This window comes from Myripristis murdjan, chromosome 4, assembly GCF_902150065.1.
Source record: "Myripristis murdjan chromosome 4, fMyrMur1.1, whole genome shotgun sequence".
Classification (NCBI taxonomy): Eukaryota; Metazoa; Chordata; class Actinopteri; order Holocentriformes; family Holocentridae; genus Myripristis; species Myripristis murdjan.
In genome coordinates, this window is record NC_043983.1 from 7858365 (window position 1) to 7877419 (window position 19055).

A 19055-nucleotide genomic window follows, 5' to 3' on the forward strand; every position below is an offset into this window, starting at 1 on the left:
GTGCGCGCCCCTGTGCTTGTGTCTGTCCGCAGCTAATCTTAAATACTACTGGGCGTATCAGCCTAATATCTTTTGTGCGCAGTTATGATTGTATGATGAAGAACCTCTTGTGGGTGTGGTGATTCAGAACCTTTTAAAAACTTAAGTTTATGCTGCTTCTGCTCTCTTCCTTCACCCTCCCTCTCTCTTTGCATAATACTGGGTTACTATACACTCTTCCCTTACTCCCCTTCCTTCACTGTCCACCCCCTCTCCACCACCACCACCCTCTATCTTTATCTTCACATAATACTGGGCCTATCAGCCTAATATTTTTTTTTCGCTCATAGGTTATGACTGTATGAAGAACCTGTCGTGGTTCAGCCTAATTTTTTTTCAATCTTATTGTGGCCTAGTACTCAGTAATTTTGGTGAAAAACCACCTATAGGGACAGACACAGAGAGGTGGGACAGGGCAAGCTAGTATGTGTGCATTGACAGAGTGGTGTGCGTGTGTGTGTGTGCGCGTGTGTGTGTGCGTGTATGTGCGTGCGTGTGTGTGTGCGTGCGTGTGTGTGTGCAAGAGAGAGTGAAAAACCTTAATAGTGATTTTCAATTTTGTTATTTTAAGTTGTGCTGTTTTTGAAATGTAGTTTCTGTCAAAAGCCATATGACTTCTGGCAAAGAGCCAGAAATGGCTCATGAGCCACAGGTTCCCAACCACTGGTACAATGTGTGTAATACAGTGAAACAGATACGGAGAGAATAAGAAAAAACTGAACTTGAAAGGTTTTGGGAGTTTTACAGTATATGTTGTATTCTGTACTATATCATGTTTGAATCATTCAGTAAGTTAATTTGTAATTTGAAAAGCATTTGACAATACATTCGGCTGAGTTTTGCCCAGCACATAGGATAGCCAATAATCTGGGAAAGGGCAGGAAGGAGGATGTGCACTTTACTGAGTGCACTCTTCTAATTAGCTGCATGGATTTGAATGACATTTGTTTTATGTGCTCTACCGCAGGCTTTCTTAAAGTGTGGCCTGCGATGAGTTAAGGTGACATGATGAAATGCATAGTTCATATTTGGTCCAGTTCCAGCACAGTTTTAAACCAACATACAGCACACAGTACTTTGCTTTTAACCCTGAACTATGAAAGAATTGGCAGAAAATTCCAATTTTTTGAAATTGAACCCTTTTATTTAGTCCAATAACAAAATGTAAAAAAAAAAAAAAAAAAAAAATCAAAAAATATGTTATTACACGATCTTTCTGTTGTATGATATATAATATGTACTTGAAGTGCAAATGGTATGGTCCAGGGTGAACAGGGGAAGTGTTCAAAGGTATACAACAGTATTTTGGTCAAGTATTGATTAAACTGAAAACAGAATGTGTCAATTGATAACGTGTATCATATATGATACAAATGGCTTTATAGGGTTAAGAATGGAAACGCGGTCCTTGGGCCAAGCTGTCAAGTTAGGAATGGTTGCATGGCAACTAGGCATCTGACAAGGACCTCATTCTTGTATTTGTTTTACTGTCATTACCCTTAGTCTATTTCATACCTAACCAAAAGCAATAATACATGATTCGTAAATACTGCCTGAATATGATAGCAAACCTCAGTAGAGACACTTCTTACATGTTTTCTAATTCAATGTTAATGCTCAGTGAGGAGTGTGTGTTATGGCTAGACAACACAGCTTGTGGAGGGAGCATCAGGCAAAGGTCCAGTAAAAATCTTGTTTGTTTTTTGCCTTTCTTATCAGAAAAGTATACTTTAGAAAATACAAATTGAGTCATTTGTACTAATCAATAAGGTCTTGTGGTAATTTTGGCATACATAGGCCTATAATTGACCAAACTGCTTGCTTTTTAGTTAAGGTTTAACCTTTATATTTTATTCATGTAAAACATGGAGCAACTGGTGCAACTACTGTTTAAATGCATGAAATGTGTCAAGCCATGTTTTGTGAGGGATATCATTTTGCCAGAAAGTGAAAAGAAGTATGAAACAGAAAGATTTTTAAATGGAGTTGAACTGGACTGAAATTGTTGCTGGCGTGTGCTGGAGGAGGGTCCAAACCATATGACCATTTTGATTTGTTTTTCAGTTGCCCAACAGTAAAGTCAGGAATGAGCCAGAAATTACACATAGTACCTTTTTGAATTTTAAAAAGAAAATGGACAATGTGTAGGGACACTACCTTGCGTGCAGACACACACACACACACACACACACACACACACACACACACACACACACTCCACTCTGTCTCAACCACAGGCTGGAACCTGTGGCAAGCCCTCCATTTACTTTATTACAGCCTGAGGCACATTTTATTACTAGTGGAGTCTTTGCCTACAGGCTTTTTACTGCTGATAAATTATGCAGAAAATTGATTTTAAAAATAAAAATAAAAATAAAATGAAATGAAAAAAAAAAAAAAAAAAGAACAAAAAAGGATCTAGTTTCCATACAGGAATGACTTTGCCAGTTGCAGTTGTTGAGCTTATTCTCCATGACCTTGAAGTCTATCTCATAGCTTTTTTTTGTGCACCAATGAGCCATGTACTTCCAGCCTTTAAGGTTGTCAGAGAGGAGACTGACAGCATGGACTTGCATGAAACCAGTTCCATATGACCACGTTTTGGTCACGCAGTGGTTGAAATGCTACTACAAATTTCGATGTAACCATAGTATTTCTGAGCATTTACAGAAACTTTCTTGGATTTACAAAAAAAGTAAGAAAGAAAAGAAACAATGTAAAAGAGGCAGCATGCATCTGGCTTATTGATCATGGATACAGTAATTATCCTCATGTGTTTTATCCCCTGCATATAAATGTTGTTCTTTTTTTTTTTTTTTTTTTTTTTTTACATCTGTGATCTTCTCTGTAATACAGTACATTTCTTCCTATGGAAGACCAATTATAAGTGTGTTGTCATGGTGAGGTAAGGCCAGGCATTGTGAATCTCACTTGCTGGCCAGTGAAGGCTCACTCAGCCACACAGGAGCACAGCCGACGTTGGCTGGGCACTGAGTTAAACTTATAGCATATAGAGACGAGCATTACATACCTACATATGAGAAGATCGAAGGGCTATATTTCATGATCCCTCTTCTCTCTGTGTAATTTCAAAGAAGATACAACTACACCTTTACCAACGGTTCCTGTTTTCACAATAATAACAGTATGCTTTGCGCATCATGGTCTGCTCTCAATCATTTGTATCAAAGTATTGATCTCCCATAGAGACCCTGTCTAGAATGTTCCCAGAGTGGCTACCAGCAGTTATGAAAGATACCATGTCACGAGTTATGTTTTTGCGTCTTCCTCCCTAACAAAATGAAGAAAATGCCTCATTTCTGTCATCACTAGTGTATTCAAATTATACTTTAAGAAAAGAGGAATTGAATTGAAGGACGAAGCATGAATCTCATTGTTTTCTCACTTCTCCAACATGTCGGCTTGTCCTAAATCCTCTCCCAAATTGTCTGAACAGGCCACGCCTCATGTATGCCTTTCCATCACATATCACTGTATTTTAGCTCGATTTTTGATTATTATTGATTTTATTCATATAGAGAAATTGCTCTATTAAAAAACATATGTTCCTGCAATGTCATTAACAAGACTTCAGATCTGAAGATGCAGAAAATAAGCCATTGTCTATGAGATTGTTGTAATAAGATTACAAAGTTTTGAGAGGTGAGCTCCATGTTGTTTTCAGGACAGACTAAAACATGCTATTTTCCTATATTTTCCACAGATACCGTATGTAAAATTGACAGTTAAATTATTATTATTTTTTTTATTTTTTATGGAGGGTCCTCTGAAACTGTCCAGGCAGTTCACACTGATAAGAAATGCAGAACATGTGGCTCAAATGTACATTTCTTGTGCCAATTTGGAGCCATGCTTCAACATTTTGACCAAATGTGTCGGTGTCAAGGATAAATTTGTTGAAAACAACCTTGTTCACGTGGCTCAGCGGCGGCCCAAGATGCATGTTTCTAACTATTCAAATTGGTGTTAGATTTTCTTTCCTTTTTTTCAAGATATCTGATGAAGCTAAACTTGAATGTTGTGTAAAAAAAAAAATCGAAAGCAATGCAATATCTGAGTTATTGATTCTTGACAAGGATTGATAATTTATATTTTCCCAAAGATTGAAAGAACATTTCATCACAACTCCAATAGCTATTGAGGTGAAAAAGTCATATGTAGATTTGTCTTCAGTTCTGTCAAATGCCCAGTGTAAGATCCGACTGAACTTGTGGACTTGAAGTTGGAATCTGTCTTTGTATTTGAGATGGACATTTACAGTATCTGTGTGAAAATTTAGCATTTAAAACAAAGATTTAGTTACGAAACTTTTTTTTTTTTTAATATCAAAGGGCTGAAGTGTGTCTTTATTTCTACTTTTTTGGTACTGTTTGTCACAATCAGTTGTCTGTCAGCTTTTTATTTGCACGGTGGATTTGTTTGTCTGTTGTCACTTTTGTTATTTAGTGGTAATAAGTTTGGGATTTCCTGGTTTGGGCTTGAACCGTGGGCAAGTCTTTCCCATTTGGAACCATTTATCATGAAGTGTGATTGGGCACTCGGATCAGTATTTGGTCTTTGCTAAACATAATGTGGCAAATATTTTATTCTGTTTTTTTCTAGTTGCAAGATTATTTGTCGCTGCAAGTCCCTAAAATTGAGTTTGGAGCTTGGGGATCTCACACAAGAAAGAAAGGAGCTGTACTTGGCATGTTAACTTTGCAAATTCAGATTCTGAGCAACAATGCCCAATCTTTTTTTTTTTTTTTCTTGTCCTCCATCTATGCACCAAACAATGTACTTTTTTATTTTTACTCGTTTTTGATTTTTAAAAATGAGCTTTCATCCATGTAAAATCAAAATGTAGTCAGCAGTTAGAATGTGCGTTGCTATTCGATATCCTCCTCCAGAGGAACTCCCCTGCTGCTACAGGCAAATTCAGTCTCACACTCTGTCATTATGCTGCACCTTCAATAAATTGACTTCATCAATTTATCCTACTTGCAAATTGTGAATACTACTGCTTTCCTCCCATGCTATAATTCTGACTTCTCACACATCTATTTCAAAGCAATGAATTATACGCTGAAACCTCTATACTCTTTTATAGGTACAATATACCAACTGTTGACTGTCAGCATCAGCCTGTTGTTCATATTCATGTGTTTGAAACAAACCATTGAAAGGCATTTGGAATGGGTCGGCCACTGAAAATGTGGACTCTCCAGTGGATGTTTGTTTCCTCAGGGAAATGTGTGCATTTGTAATGAATAGAGAAATCTAATAAAAGTTGATACCTAAACTGAATGAAAATATACTGTCTGTAAACCTGATCTGGAGTATTATTTATTTTGTTTTTTCTTTTTCTTTTCTTTCTTTTTTTTTTTTGGTTTTTGGTTTTCTTCCATGAGTGTACATTTTCTGACAAATGTTTGTGCTTTGTAATTTATTTTTCATTTGTATGTTTTTTTTTTTTTTCCTGAGGATTGTATATCTGATTTCTTTGCTTTCTTTCTTTGCAATAAATGTGCGCAAAACAAAATGCCTGCAAGTCTTTTGTTTCCATCCATGATGTATGTGGTAGCTGAAATAGAGATGTTAACGTTATAGAGTAAGAGTGCCACAGCAGGGTAATACCGTACAGGAAACCAATAGAAAGTTACAAAAAAAAAAAAAAAAGACAAAATTATTCAAAAAATTTAGAGCAATGTTGTAAAAATAAATAATAATAAAAAAAAATACTGAAAAAGCAGCAAAAAATAAAAATAAAAAATACAAGGAGTATACAGTACATTCAAAATTAAATTACAAGAAAATTACACAGTATGCATTACCTTAAGAATTAGTTTGAAAGAAAGAAATAAGCTAGATTTAAGCTTAGATTTAATTTTCAAAACATGAAAAATTAAAGGAACTAAAAATTAATTTTCAGTTTAGAAAGTGTCCAGTCCTTGGTTTCAAAGGGTTAATATATGCACAATAAAAGTGACAAACCTGTTGATTTTGTTTTATGTATTATTATTATTATTATCATTATTATTGGTTATTATTAGTATTGATTTGGACAATCAGTGTAACCATTCACTTCTGATTTTTTAAATAAGTTTTTATGTCTTATTTTCACACCCTAAAAACAGCTCATAACCGCTACATCGGAAGTGACGCACTGATACTTGTTTTTTTCCGTGCCGATTTGGAGGTTGCACCCGTCCACCGGAAACGGAGCTGTCACTCGGAAAGCCTGCTGTGTCCTTGTTAGCTAACGAGCCAGTTAGCTGCCGTTGCAGGCGAGCAAATGTGTTTCGTGTGGAATAATGAATTAAATCGCTGCCACAGGGTGGATTTGTAAGAGATTCGTGCTTGCCCGCTGTTGGTGACGACACTATGTGGCGTGTCGGGAGCAAGGCGGCCTGGTGAGTCCTGCTTTTACCCCGGGAACATGAGCTAGCCGACCAGCGACGGGCTGAGAGCACCGCTAGCTAGCGGAGGACAGTGCATCTACTCAGGAAAAGCTGCATTTCCCACAATATCATTACGCACAGCCAACTTACACCTTCTCTTTTCGAGTTAATTATTGGTATAAACTATTCCGCCTCAGGAATCTGTTGGTACCGAGCTTGTCATGCTAGGTTCTCGGCAAGCGGGCTAAATATCGCTCCAAAGTTAGGCTATATCTTGGCGAGGGCAAAACTGGCATCGCTGTTTTCAGAGGGGTCCCTTGACCTCTGACCTCCAGATGTCTGAATGAAAACGTTTTCCATGGGCAGCCACAGCTCTCCCCCTGTGCAGACATGCCCACCTCATGCTAATCCCATTCAGTTTGGGCCACAAACCATGCAGCCCAAATGTGTTGTTTTGGCCTGCTGTGTATTTGTGTCACAGCCTAATTTAACCTCACTTACAGCCAGGCTAAAAATGTCAACTGACAACTGGAAATGTGTGTTATTTCTTATTGCCCTCTGTGCATTGGGTCCTTTTGTTGCTGCCTAATGAGATTGTATTCCATGATCCAGATGCTTAGGAAGGTTGTGCCTGTGTCATTTCTAATCCACTGGTTTAACGCTTGTGTCCTTTTTCCAGCCTGGCCTGCAGGAACCTGGTCTCCACTAACATGGGAGTGAGGTTCCGGGTCCCGCTGCAGAAGCTGCACCCCCTGTCCCGTGCCATCCACCACCGCTACTCAGCGAACGCCAACCCCCAGCGTCCTCCTCATCGCACGGCGGCCCGTCATTTCACCTCCATGTCCCGACTGCCCATGAGGCCACCCAAGCCTCCCTCGGGGTCGGGGGGCCACGGCTACCAGCAGCAGCGCAACTTCTGGGTGGCGCGCCTGGCGGCCAGGCTGCTGAGGCTTCGATACATTCTGCTGGGCTCGGCGGTGGGAGGAGGCTACACCGCTAAAAAGGTACTTCTGAGGTAGTGGCTGTGTAGACTCCTCTGCCTCAGGTCAGCACTTTCTCCTCTCTGGATGCACGACACCAGAATGACCATCCCACTCAGATCTGAATTACACAGGAGGGTCTCTGCCTCACCTCTTTGCCATTGCACTGTCACCTCCCATATAGATAGATAGATAGATATACTTTATTGATCCCAACCAGGGAAATTCTGGAAATCCTCCTCTGCTCGCTCATAAGTTACTAATCTAATTTGTTCTTTTTTCCCTTTTTTGTTTCACTGATACTTCACCTTTACATGCACATTTTGTCATCGCAGGAATATTGTCTTGACACTGTGTCCCTCACCCTCTCACACTCCTTACCACCGGTTGCTTCTAAGTTGATTTCTACGAAGTGAAGTAATCTTAATCAGTATCAGCAAAACGTGAATGTAAAGTGGAGGCAGATGGGCGTCCGTTTGTGTGATACAGTAAAGAAAGTTCGCAGTTCAGCTTTTGAAAATATAAGATCCAATCTGGTATCCCAAAAACCAGATGACATGCCAGAAATTGCAAGTTGAAATTGGCCTGCACTGACATACTCTATACATTTGTGTGTGTTGTTGACCCAAGGCCGGTGTGTTTACTCTGCATCTGTTTGTACAGCCTCTGCTATCACTTAACAAGCAGTCCTTGAACATGTTCAGAATTGCACAAAATGCTCACAAGTCACTGTTACAGTTTAGCATTTGGGTGTGTAGATCCACTATGAACAGTATGTGTTATTTAGCCTGTTTTCTTAAAGGTGCACTATGTAAAATTGCCAAGGATCATTCAAGGATATTCAGACTCAGCTGACCACCCTTAAGTATTTTATCTATCCATTCTGAGATTCTGAGATTTTTTCAGAAACATCTTGCTTAATATTCATCCAGTTCTATGCATTCACACCTTAGACTTTTGTAGTACAACCATCGTCTTCTAGTCCTGTAAAGTTTACAAGTGTTATTTTAATGTCACATTTTCTCCAGCAATAGTGGCACGTCCCTTACTGCAGCGGTGCTTTGCTGCTTAATGAAAACAGCAAACAGACACTGCCATTCATTCATACCCACCGCGCTATTATCAATCCATCTCCAGTGTTATGCATAGTTCTCGGTGTCTATATGACGAAAGCTTTTCATTTTACCTCCAGACCTACGACGAGTGGAAAGACATGCTGCCCGATTTTAGTGAATACAACTGGGTCATCCCTGATTTTGTCTGGGAACTGAGTGAACAAATCGATTTCGGTAAGTGTTTTCCCGTAGTGTTATGACTTTCAAGGAGATACAGTTCACATGTTGAATATGTTCTGCTGCCTGGTCATTTCTCACTTGAAATGGGACAAACATTTACAAACATTAAAATGTACATTTGAAACAGGATTTTACAATTAGTTGTGTAAAACTGTACAATTATAATTCCCACAGTTGTAGTATTTAGCAATTGCAGTTCATTTACAAGGCCTGATTCTGCTGATAATAGTCAAGATATTGATATATGATGCAAAAAGCATTATAAAATTATTTTCTTCCACAAATTATTGAAACTATTGTGATTAATAATCTTGATTATCATTTTACCCTTAATTGTGCAGGTTATATTTGTCTTATTCAAAAATATAAACTTGAACTTGAAGATTGCCTCAACTTTATCACTGATTACCATGTGCATGTGCAGCTGATTTTCAAGAAATTTAGCTGTATTAATCATGTTAATAATGTTTAGTCTTATAAAGTTTATTAATTTAGCTTGTTGAGTTTATTGTTCCTGTAAATTCCTCAGCTATAGCTCCCTTTTTTAGGTTAATGAACCATCAGTGTACCCTGAAAGGAGCCAGAGCTGTCTGTTAATGCCTTAGATTTTTGTCAGCTTTCCAAATAGGCTCTCTGGTACATTCAAGTCATGTGTCTGTTTTTTTAATGTAATTTACATTGTTCAGCTGTAGGCTCAGGGATGTAGTTATGCCCATTTTTCACTGAAAACTCATTATTCAGCATTACATTAAGGTTACTGTGCAGAGATGATGTTTGAAAAATGCAGAACATCATGTTTCTTTGCTTCAGTTTCTGTACTATTCTCTCACATGTTTCTATTTTTGAGATAGGTCTCCAAGAAAGAATTATTTTATCCTTTTAATGCACAAATACATTGATACTATTTGAATCAGGCATTGGTGCATTATAAGATAACACTGCCTAACTTTACTGCCTTTTAACCGTGACTTATCATCTCTTGTGACCACAGAGAAACTGGCCAAAGCCCTACCAGAAATCGAAGAAATCGCTAAACTCCTTCCTGACCTGGACAAGATAGGAGAGAACTTTACCTTCCTCAAAAGCATCCTGTCCTCTGGTGAGTGGGCTCAACTTAAATCACCAACTGTGTGTTTGTAAGGGCATTTTAACGCTGACAAGAATAACATTTACATTTTGTATCAAGCAGTTCAGCAAATAGTTCAATCCAGTGTCAAGCTCAGAGGCAGCAAACATTCAGTTTATTAGCCCACGCAGATCTGTCACTCACAGTTGCAACAGGCTCCACTTTTCCATAGTGCATATGACACTATGGTCATGTTGTCCTATTGTAGGCTAAAAATATGGTGTCTGTTTTTGCACATGCGTCAAATTGACCTTTGCTGAATGAGATAAGACTCAGAGTGTTGCGAACAGAACATGAGGAAGTGGCCCGCTTCATATTTTCACTTGCCAATTCTTTGTATCATGCTCTCTACCTATAGTTGTGGTTAAATTCTCAAAGAAAAAAAAACATGCTTCCCTTTTTCATTAATTGAACGGAAATGTAATCCTGTTCAACTTCTGTTTTCTCATACTTCTCATATGGTTCGTTCGACTGATTATATGACTTTCATCCAATCACCTGCCACCTAATTTTGTAAATGCAATTGCTGTTGCCCCTTTTCCAAACAACGAAAAGAAAAGAAAAGATAAAAAAAAAAAAAAAACTGTGCGTTTGACACAGAGTTTTACATGGGCAGACAATAAGTATGTTTCACTTGCTTATGTAAAGATGTTGGCAGCATTGTGAGTCGGCGAGGTGTTTTTGCAGTGTAGTGACATAGTAACTCTGCTTTCAGCCACAAGTCCAGAGTTGTTGCGTTAACAATATGGAAATTGGTTTAAATGACCATACGAGTGATTTTGAATTACTGGCCCATTTACTACAATTAACCTACATTTTACATGTCAACAAAGCTTTCAACAATGTTTTAACAACATAAAGCTTTTACAACTTCTAGTCAAAATCCCTTTATTTTCAAATTTGAATTTTGGGTTGAAACAGCCACCTTATAAACCTAATTTCAAGACATCAGAACACAACAGTGCTGCTGCTTTTAGGAAAACTAATGTGGTCGACTTCATTACAGTGATGGAATACTGATGTGAAGAAAGTTTGAAGCTTGTTTACATATCATAGTGGAATGAATGGAAACCAATGGCTGGGTAAAAAGTCCTATAAGTTATGTTTTATCTCTTTATAAGACACTGAAGATAATAAACGCATAGGATTATATATCCCTAATCGTTTTTTGTTTGGGATTTGAGATTTATATATGCCACTTGAGTTTCTGTTTTACCTCCATATTTTTTATTTGATCTTTTTTTTAGTTCCCCAGTATTTTTATCATTTGTGCAAATAAACAGAACATAACTGCAACTAATTCTAGTTCATCCGTAGTTCTTTCGTAACATCATGCAGAAAGTTGAAGAAACACCTCACCCCTGAATGAACAGCCTGTCATTCTGATTAAAATTAAAAAAGACATTAAATGACCATCACATTTCTCTATACAGCATCTGCAATGTAATGAGGGTCTTTTATTGCCAAAGGGTTGCTCTGTGAGTCTAAAAGGCCTATAATTGTCCTTTTAAGTAGCGTTATTACTGTTAGTGGGGCAGGTAACGTATTCGTAAGAAATGGGCTGATTCTGTTTACAAGTCAACAGCCACTTGAGGACGCTGAGGGGTGGCACACTTACTATAGCAAACTCTCTATTGGCTGGTGAGTTGTAGTGATGGCATGACTTTTATAATTTGGGGTGAATTGTTTCTGTCAGGTGGAGTCCAGTCTGGGGCCTGCTTAGCTCTTTTAACCGTTTCTGATAAGGTGGCTGCTTTACTCTGGACCTGCCGAGCACAGCATGGCAGCACAGCCCCCGTGTCAGCCGTGGCTTTATTTGACACACATCATTCAGCCGCGACCTTGCTCTCACCACCATCCCTCTGCTTCTGTCTTTTATGATTTTTAAGTTGTGTTGTTCTTCCTTTCTCCTCCCCCTTCCCCTCCTCCCCTCCCACATTCTTCACAGGTGTGAGTTTGGGTAGTGAAGTCAAAGGAGCTTCTGGTCTGCATCTGTTGTTAGGTGTGTAAACCCCGCACTAAGTAGCGCTGCCTGCCCAACCCCTCTTTCCTTCCTGGCACTGTTTTAACCCCCACACCCCTCTATCCCACCCTCGTATCGGTTTGTTTGTGGTGGCGTTCCTGCTTGCGGATAGGATGAGTGATTGCCGTGGTTCCACACTAAAGACGATGGTGCCGCATCTTCCAGGGAAGCCTTGCTCCCCCAAACCAGTTTGGCTTCCAGTTTCAGCGGGCTGCGTTTAGACCAGCGCTGCTGTCAGCGATGCCAAAGTCAGCCGAGAACATTGGTTCTGTATTCAGTTTGATGGCATGCCTGTCACTCGGGTGGTGAATAAGACTCATCGAGGGTATTTGAATGCTTCTTGAAGCACTTAAGCAAAGAGTAGTTGCAGAGAGTAGTCCCTTAGTTTTCTCTTCTCTCTACTGAGCTCAATTGAAAGTCTGAAAGTCAAAAAGATCTGTTTTGTTTAAATGTCATCACAGCACAAGTGCAGAAATGTGCTGTGATGTTCACTGAGATCTGTTTTTCATTTTTGCATCCTGGTCTAGAGGGCTCTTCAAACCAGATCCAGTGTGTTCCTTCCTGTTTATTATGCCCTCCTCACCCCTTTTGACTCTCTTTGACTCGACTCTCTTTGGCTCTTTTCTGTCACACCTCTGTGGTTGTTGCCTCCTTTGACTTCCACCCTCTCTCCCCCCTGGCCTCTTTTTTCTGCTTTCTTTAATTATGCTCTCATTCATATTTGATTCTTTGACTCTGGGGACTTTCTTTTTATCTGCCTGTAGTAAAAGCCAGTCAAATGTTTGGAAAATGAATAATGGCAATAATAGCAGGTTCATTTCATGACCCACTATTGATAAAAATAAGTTTGTCATTCATGATGATTAATCAATGTGTCAAACAAAATGTCTATCAAAATATCAAGGTTATCCACCTAGCTGTCATTAGGTGACATGTAAAAGTTACATTTGCTACATGGAAAGATTTCAAGTCTTTCCGTCAAGTGAGTCATGAAAAACAGGTGGTTCTTGCTCTTCATTATTGACTTGTCAACTTCATACCCTCCAGTGGCTTTGAGGGGTATTTTTTCCCAAACAGTTTCAAGGTCACTATATTCATGTAATGTACATGTTGGCTGCTGTAACCTCTATGCTGTACATGGAGGTTACAGCTGCCTGTGTACACCACATGCCATTATTAAACATGCTCCTATATACACCTGCCACTCTTATGTGGGTGAGCAGACTTTGTTTTGTATAGTGGTAGTACGATCACTACTGTACATAATTAGTTATTTGCTCTGCATGTCCACTCAGATAAATACAGAAAACAATTAATAGTGTTGATATTTGTCATCATATCTGCTTTTGTGGACACAACTGGGCTTCATGTCCCTTTTTTATAGTGCTCATTTATGGCTTCAGTGATCTTCAGAGAAAAAATGTTATTATTTTGAGTCTTGAATCAGTCTTAAATTGAGTTCTTGATAGAATTAGTAAGTTTTACTTTTGGCTTTCTAGCTTTATGAAACCTGCTCATATCATGCCATGACAAGAGAGCAGAGATTTTCCAAACATTTGAATTTTAATCACATATTTCTTGCTTCCACTAATCCTCAGTATGCTATAACTGAAGGCTTTGTTGGCCATGAGAATACCTGTCTTGCAAATAATATGGTAATCCGCTGTACACAACACTCAGTGGTCCTTGCTGCCTTGTTACATTAAATAACCTCACTCTGTTTTTGTTGTGTTTCCTCTGGTAGAAACCTCAGGTGAGCCTCCGCTAAAAGCCACAGACGCTCCTACAGCCTCCACACAGGACAGCAGCGACAAACAGTACAAGAAGGCAAGTGTGACCCGCTGCCTGTGTGCCGTGTACTCGCTGTGGCTTGGTCTCACTCAGCTCCTTGCTGCAGCTTGCCTCGCTTTCACTTGACTTCAGTGTCAAGATTTGCAGTGGAATGAATCAAAGTTCACTCTATGAATCTGCAAGTGAATAATGGGCAAGGCACCAACACTGCCAAAGATCCCTGCTAACAATATTACAGCGCCTACAAAAATGCTATATAATATGTGATATGGGATTTTTTTTTTTTTTTTTTTGCTTAAGTTTTGACTCATTCAACTTTTCTGAATGTGGAACATGAGCTTCACTCTGGCTGTTAGTTTTTTAATCAAAAGTTACTGATATATTATGCCCATATTGCAGTCAGGATAGTGTGTTATGCTCTTTCAAAGTGCTACAGTGAGACTTACTCTTAAACAAGCTATTACACATACATTAAAATTTAGCCTAGCAATTAGTGCCACTAACAGGTGGTAAAATGTATGCACAGCACTCATTCTGACAGAACATAACCTGAGAGATCATATTTATTTTTTCTGATTTGTACTATTGCTTGACCATTGGCTTTACTCGCTCTCATGTCTTTCAATGTTCATGTTTTTCCCTCCTCCAGAAGCCTCTAGCAGCATTCAGGAAGAGCTTTCCGTCCTTTAGCATCATATTGCACATATCAGCTTCTGGCAGAGCACTTTGTATACACATTTGTTTGTTGCTGTTGTTCTCTCTCCTTTATGTCCATTTCGTGTCTCGTCCCTTTTTCACAAAGCAACATGTTACCAGTGTTCTGCTGTTCTATGGAAATGTCTGTTTTTATGTTTCCGCATTATACAGAGTTGAGTTTTAAAAACAGAAAAAAAAAAATCAAAAGGTTTCAAAATGTTGTAAGGAGAACCCCGTAAAAAGATTGATGATGGCTGTCCTCTCCTCCTCCCTGCTTTTATTTCAGTGTCATGGTCCCCAACATGAACACACGTTGAGTGTAAAAGTTTAAGTTGGAGTTAAAAGTGCAAGGATGCAAACAAAAAAAATGGTAAAAAAAAAACAAGTGCACCCCTGTTCATTTTGTATTACGAATTTAATTGGCTCTTCATAAATCTTACCCCTATTCAAATCATTATTAAAATCTCCTCTGCCTATACCACCATGGCCTTCAGACAGGCCGAATCAAGTTGGGGACCAGTGGACTACATCTAAGTTGACCTCTTTTCCACCTGCTGTAGGCTTTGCGCTCCACCCAGCAATATCCCAGCACCTGCTTTGCTCATGTCATCTTCTTCATCATCGTCACCCGACAGATTATGATCAGAAATCAGTGTGTTGAAGAGATACAGTGGCCTTGGTCCTGAATGTGTAGTTTACACAATATATGAACAGCTGACACTGGACATTAGACATTACATTACACTTGACTTAGTTATTAATTTGCTTTTACAGTAGAAGGTGAATGTGTGTGCCCATGTTCACCATTAGTCCTCTCTGTTAATGTGTTTTTTACCTCTTGGAGCATGCTAATAGGTTAGGTAGTATTGCTTGAATTGTGGCGAGGCTACACTCACTAAGCTATAGTGTCGCATGATGGCGGGCAAAAAGAACGTTATTGCCACAGTATGCCACTAGCTAAGAGGTGCTGATTGTGGTATCAGTCACCTCTTCTGCTTTCAGACTGGCGTCTGGCATACAGCTTCATAACTCTTCTCATGTGGCCGAGGGAGACTGACTTTGTTGGGTAGCGCTGATGATTGTGGCAAGATTACCAAAGGCTAAGACATTGATTCTGTTTATCTTCAGCCTCGACTCAAGCGTGACACTCCAGCTCATAGAGTACCAGTGCTAGTGACTGTGGGCGAAGGCGTGGTTTCCTCTATTTTCGTGCAGCACCTGTGTTCAGGTGCTGCCCTTACCTGGTTGGCAGAGCAGTCCACTCCAGCTGGTTGTTGTTGTTGTTGTTGCTGCCTTTGCCTTTCTCTCACTGTGCCGTCCCTCAGCAGGGTCTGCTTGGCGAGCTCATTCTCATTCAGCAGCAGATTCAGCGGCACGAGGAAGAAGTCCGGCGGGCTGCTGCGGCCAATAGCGCGCGTCCCCCACCGCCAGAGCCCGCCCCCAGTCCACCTCCGAACCCCAGCCCCAGACCCCATGAGCAGAAACGCAAGGTGAAGGTCCCCACCTTAGACCCCTCCCACCCAGTCATCATCCCCTACCAGACAGCAGTAGAGGATGATAACAACATGTATTATAGGACCACACAGAAAACCTTCCCTACTGTAAGGTTTACCAGCTACTTGGACAAAAATTAAGTGAATCTATCAGCAGTTTGAATCAAAATAACATTGTCACTTTTCCAGGATCTGTCTTGTTATACGAGCAGATTTAGATTCAGATTGTGTTTAAATTGTTTTTTGTTTACCTCTTATGAGTAATCAAGGTAGCTTGATATACTTTGTGTCAGGGTATGTTTTAAATAATCTCCCTGCCACATGAAACTTGCTTCAGTACCAGTATATCTGAGGCTTTGTAGTGCTAGCTAATGATAAACATCAAAATGACTTTTAATTTAATTCAAAACCTTAAAACACGTCCAGTCCATCCCTGTGACTGTCCAGCAGCACCCATCATTTATCACTCTGTAGTCAGGCTACGCTAAGGCTGCTTTGCTGAGCGGCTGTTGGAATGGCATGCATGGAGAGTCACCTTAGCCCGGTTCCAGTTGCGCAATGACTCACTCTCAGCCTCCCTGTCTGGATCGTCAGCAGCACTCCACTAATGTTTGGACTCACTGCATGAAGTGGAGTGGGCTCCCACTGCATGGCGTGAACTGCACTTTTCAAAGCACCATGACTTTGAACGGCCCCCCAACTGAAATTTGAAAGGAACTGAGATGACTAGGTTATTGGCAACAAGGGCTAAGACCTAAACCCTGCTAGAGAGGTTTCGTATTACCCACATGATTCCCGTAACAATTGAAATTCAAAACATTGTCACGCACTATTTGCAGATATCGCTAGAATTTAAGTTACTGCACACTTTCCATCTCTGCTGTATACTGTAGTGTATAGCGTCAGGTGAAGTGTTGTATTGTGTGTGTTTGTGTGTGTATCCGTGTTTAATAGTTCTTGTCTCCGTCCCATTTGCTCATGTATGCTCTGTCCCCTGCTCTCAACACTCTCTCTTCCCCCATCCTGAGAAATAACAGCCATTTAAAAGGTGTAATTAAATCGGTTTGGGCTCATCATATAAAATGAAATCTGCAAATGACTTTGACAATGATTTCTTGATCAAATTCAGCCATCTTTTCCAGGGCTCACTTTGTGATTTGTGCTTGTGTGTGATCCATAGCCTGATGATTGAGGCTGAAAAAGACCAGAGTGAACGCCGTCTGCTTGGAATCAGTTTTTTTTTTTATTTCCCTTCATTTTATGCATTAACTTGACTTTTCTCTACTCTGAGGCTCGGTGTAATGTAATATGCACGTTATGTACCTTCCTGATGCTGGTGGGGATTCCATGTTTGTGATGTTGTTCGGTGAGGGTGACAAGAAGGTCTAATATCCAGACCAGAGAAGGAAGATTAACCCAATTTGCGCTCGTTCTTTTTCTTTGTTTCTGTTCTGTCTCCAGTCGTCAGACAAAGAAAAGATAGACCAGCTTCAAGAGGAGCTGCTCCGTACCCAGGTACAGTAGATTTGTTTCTTTCCCAAAAATCATTGGGAGCCACGACGGTCGAATGTCTTCATGTCGAGTCATGATGAAGGACCAGTGGAATAAATGCTAATTTAATGGTGGTGTCAGTGAATTGGTGAGCTTATCACCTTGGTTGTTATTTAGAAATTCAGTTTTTATACACGCAGTTAGTCATTTGTGGGTCTTTCTTTCTTATTGACTCAGTCTAATTGTTTGTAGTCAGGTCACCAGACCATAATTCAGTGAGTTATACTGCCTCTTTGCTGTCGTAGACCAAGCGACAAACCTGAAATCAACTCCCTTCCAGCTCAGCCCAAACTCACACTTCATTTCTCATTGATGGAACAGACAATAGCTTAGATACAGGCTGAGGTGACTAAAGGTTCAAGGGATTTTGATGCAAACACCAACGACAAGACAGGGTAGAGCTACAGTGCAGTGGAAGCATGAGCATGGACATGGACAAAACTCCTTAGGAACCAACAGCAGAGGCTTCATCTATGTTTTTATTTGTGTAGGTAAAACCACAAGAGCAAGAATTCCCTTTTAAAGAGAAAGTTAAAATGCATGATCATGCTTGGATAGCCTATGACTTGTCTACATCAGGACCAGAAATTGTCAGGTGATCAGGAAAAAAATGCCCTTGAACATTCCCATGTCACAATAACTACAGGTACCAATTTTCCATTTTGCTCACATTTTAATTTGACGTATCATTCACACAGTAATGTTCCAGCTGTCCACACACGGCCACTGCAGTTGATACAAATTGAGTGTTAAATTTACAATATGCATGGTAAATGTATTACTTTATAATCCACCCTAAAAATAGGATCAAGGAAGCAAAAAGTTAGTCTTTAAAAATCAGTTAATTAATTTAATATACATCTCAAGCATGGTCATTCAAGGTCATGTTTGAGCTTTAAGCTTAATAAATACTTACAAGGTATTTATTGTAATACTTTTCCCTCACTCCTTTAGGTATAAAGCTTTATACAGGTTCTTGATTGCTTACTGCTTTGTGTCCCACAGCTGAAATATCAACGCATGCTGGAGAGACTGGAGAAGGAGAATAAGGAGTTGAGGAAAGTGGTGCTGCAGAAAGATGATAAAGGGATTCACCAAAGGAAAATCAAGGTGGGTCTCTGATGCATAAATGTGCACACACCAACTTTATAATGTGTGTCATTGAAAAGTTTGGTTCGTTTTATAGTTAAGGTCATAACCTTTAAATGTTACATGTTTCCCGTGAGGCATGGCTCTTGGCTACCTTCTCCTGCAATTATTGTTTGCTGATAACATTTGCAATTTAGGAATGAATGCTTCTTTTGTCGTATTTATTATAAGCTGCTTAAGACAAGAGTGTTGGCTTATTGCCTATAACATTGATGGTCAATGTTTCGTCAAACCTGCGTTTTCCTTTTGTATTTCTCCATATAGAAATCCCTTATTGACATGTACTCTGAGGTGCTGGACATCCTGTCTGACTATGACTCCAACTACAACACCCAGGATCATCTACCTAGGGTAAGGAGGCAAATACGGTCCTTGATTTGTGGGAAATGGACTCCTATCAAAGAATGGTTTTGTTCTTCTGTGGTTTTCAGTTCTTTTTAGAGCAGTCCCAGCAGGCAAATGCTGCTGGTAGGAGTGTTCATTGTGTTTTGATTCTCTTATTTCTCCACTG

At 39.7% G+C, this 19055-nt stretch overlaps 1 protein-coding gene across 5 annotated transcripts in view; it reads left to right on the top strand.

The window, feature by feature from the left end:
• The first annotated feature begins 6236 nt into the window (after positions 1-6236).
• Positions 6237-19055, top strand: part of opa1 (OPA1 mitochondrial dynamin like GTPase) — a 48919-nt gene continuing 36100 nt past the window's right edge. For 2 of the 5 annotated variants that reach the window (XM_030049494.1, XM_030049495.1), the window contains exons 1-10: positions 6237-6452; positions 7120-7444; positions 8613-8709; positions 9707-9814; positions 11790-11843; positions 13609-13691; positions 15680-15841; positions 17306-17359; positions 18401-18505; positions 18809-18895. In XM_030049494.1, the coding sequence (XP_029905354.1) occupies positions 6424-6452; positions 7120-7444; positions 8613-8709; positions 9707-9814; positions 11790-11843; positions 13609-13691; positions 15680-15841; positions 17306-17359; positions 18401-18505; positions 18809-18895 (1104 nt within the window). In that variant the 5' untranslated portion in view covers positions 6237-6423. The remainder of the gene's footprint in view (positions 6453-7119; positions 7445-8612; positions 8710-9706; positions 9815-11789; positions 11844-13608; positions 13692-15679; positions 15842-17305; positions 17360-18400; positions 18506-18808; positions 18896-19055) is intronic. The other 3 variants (XM_030049498.1, XM_030049497.1, XM_030049499.1) reach the window with 3 other exon arrangements.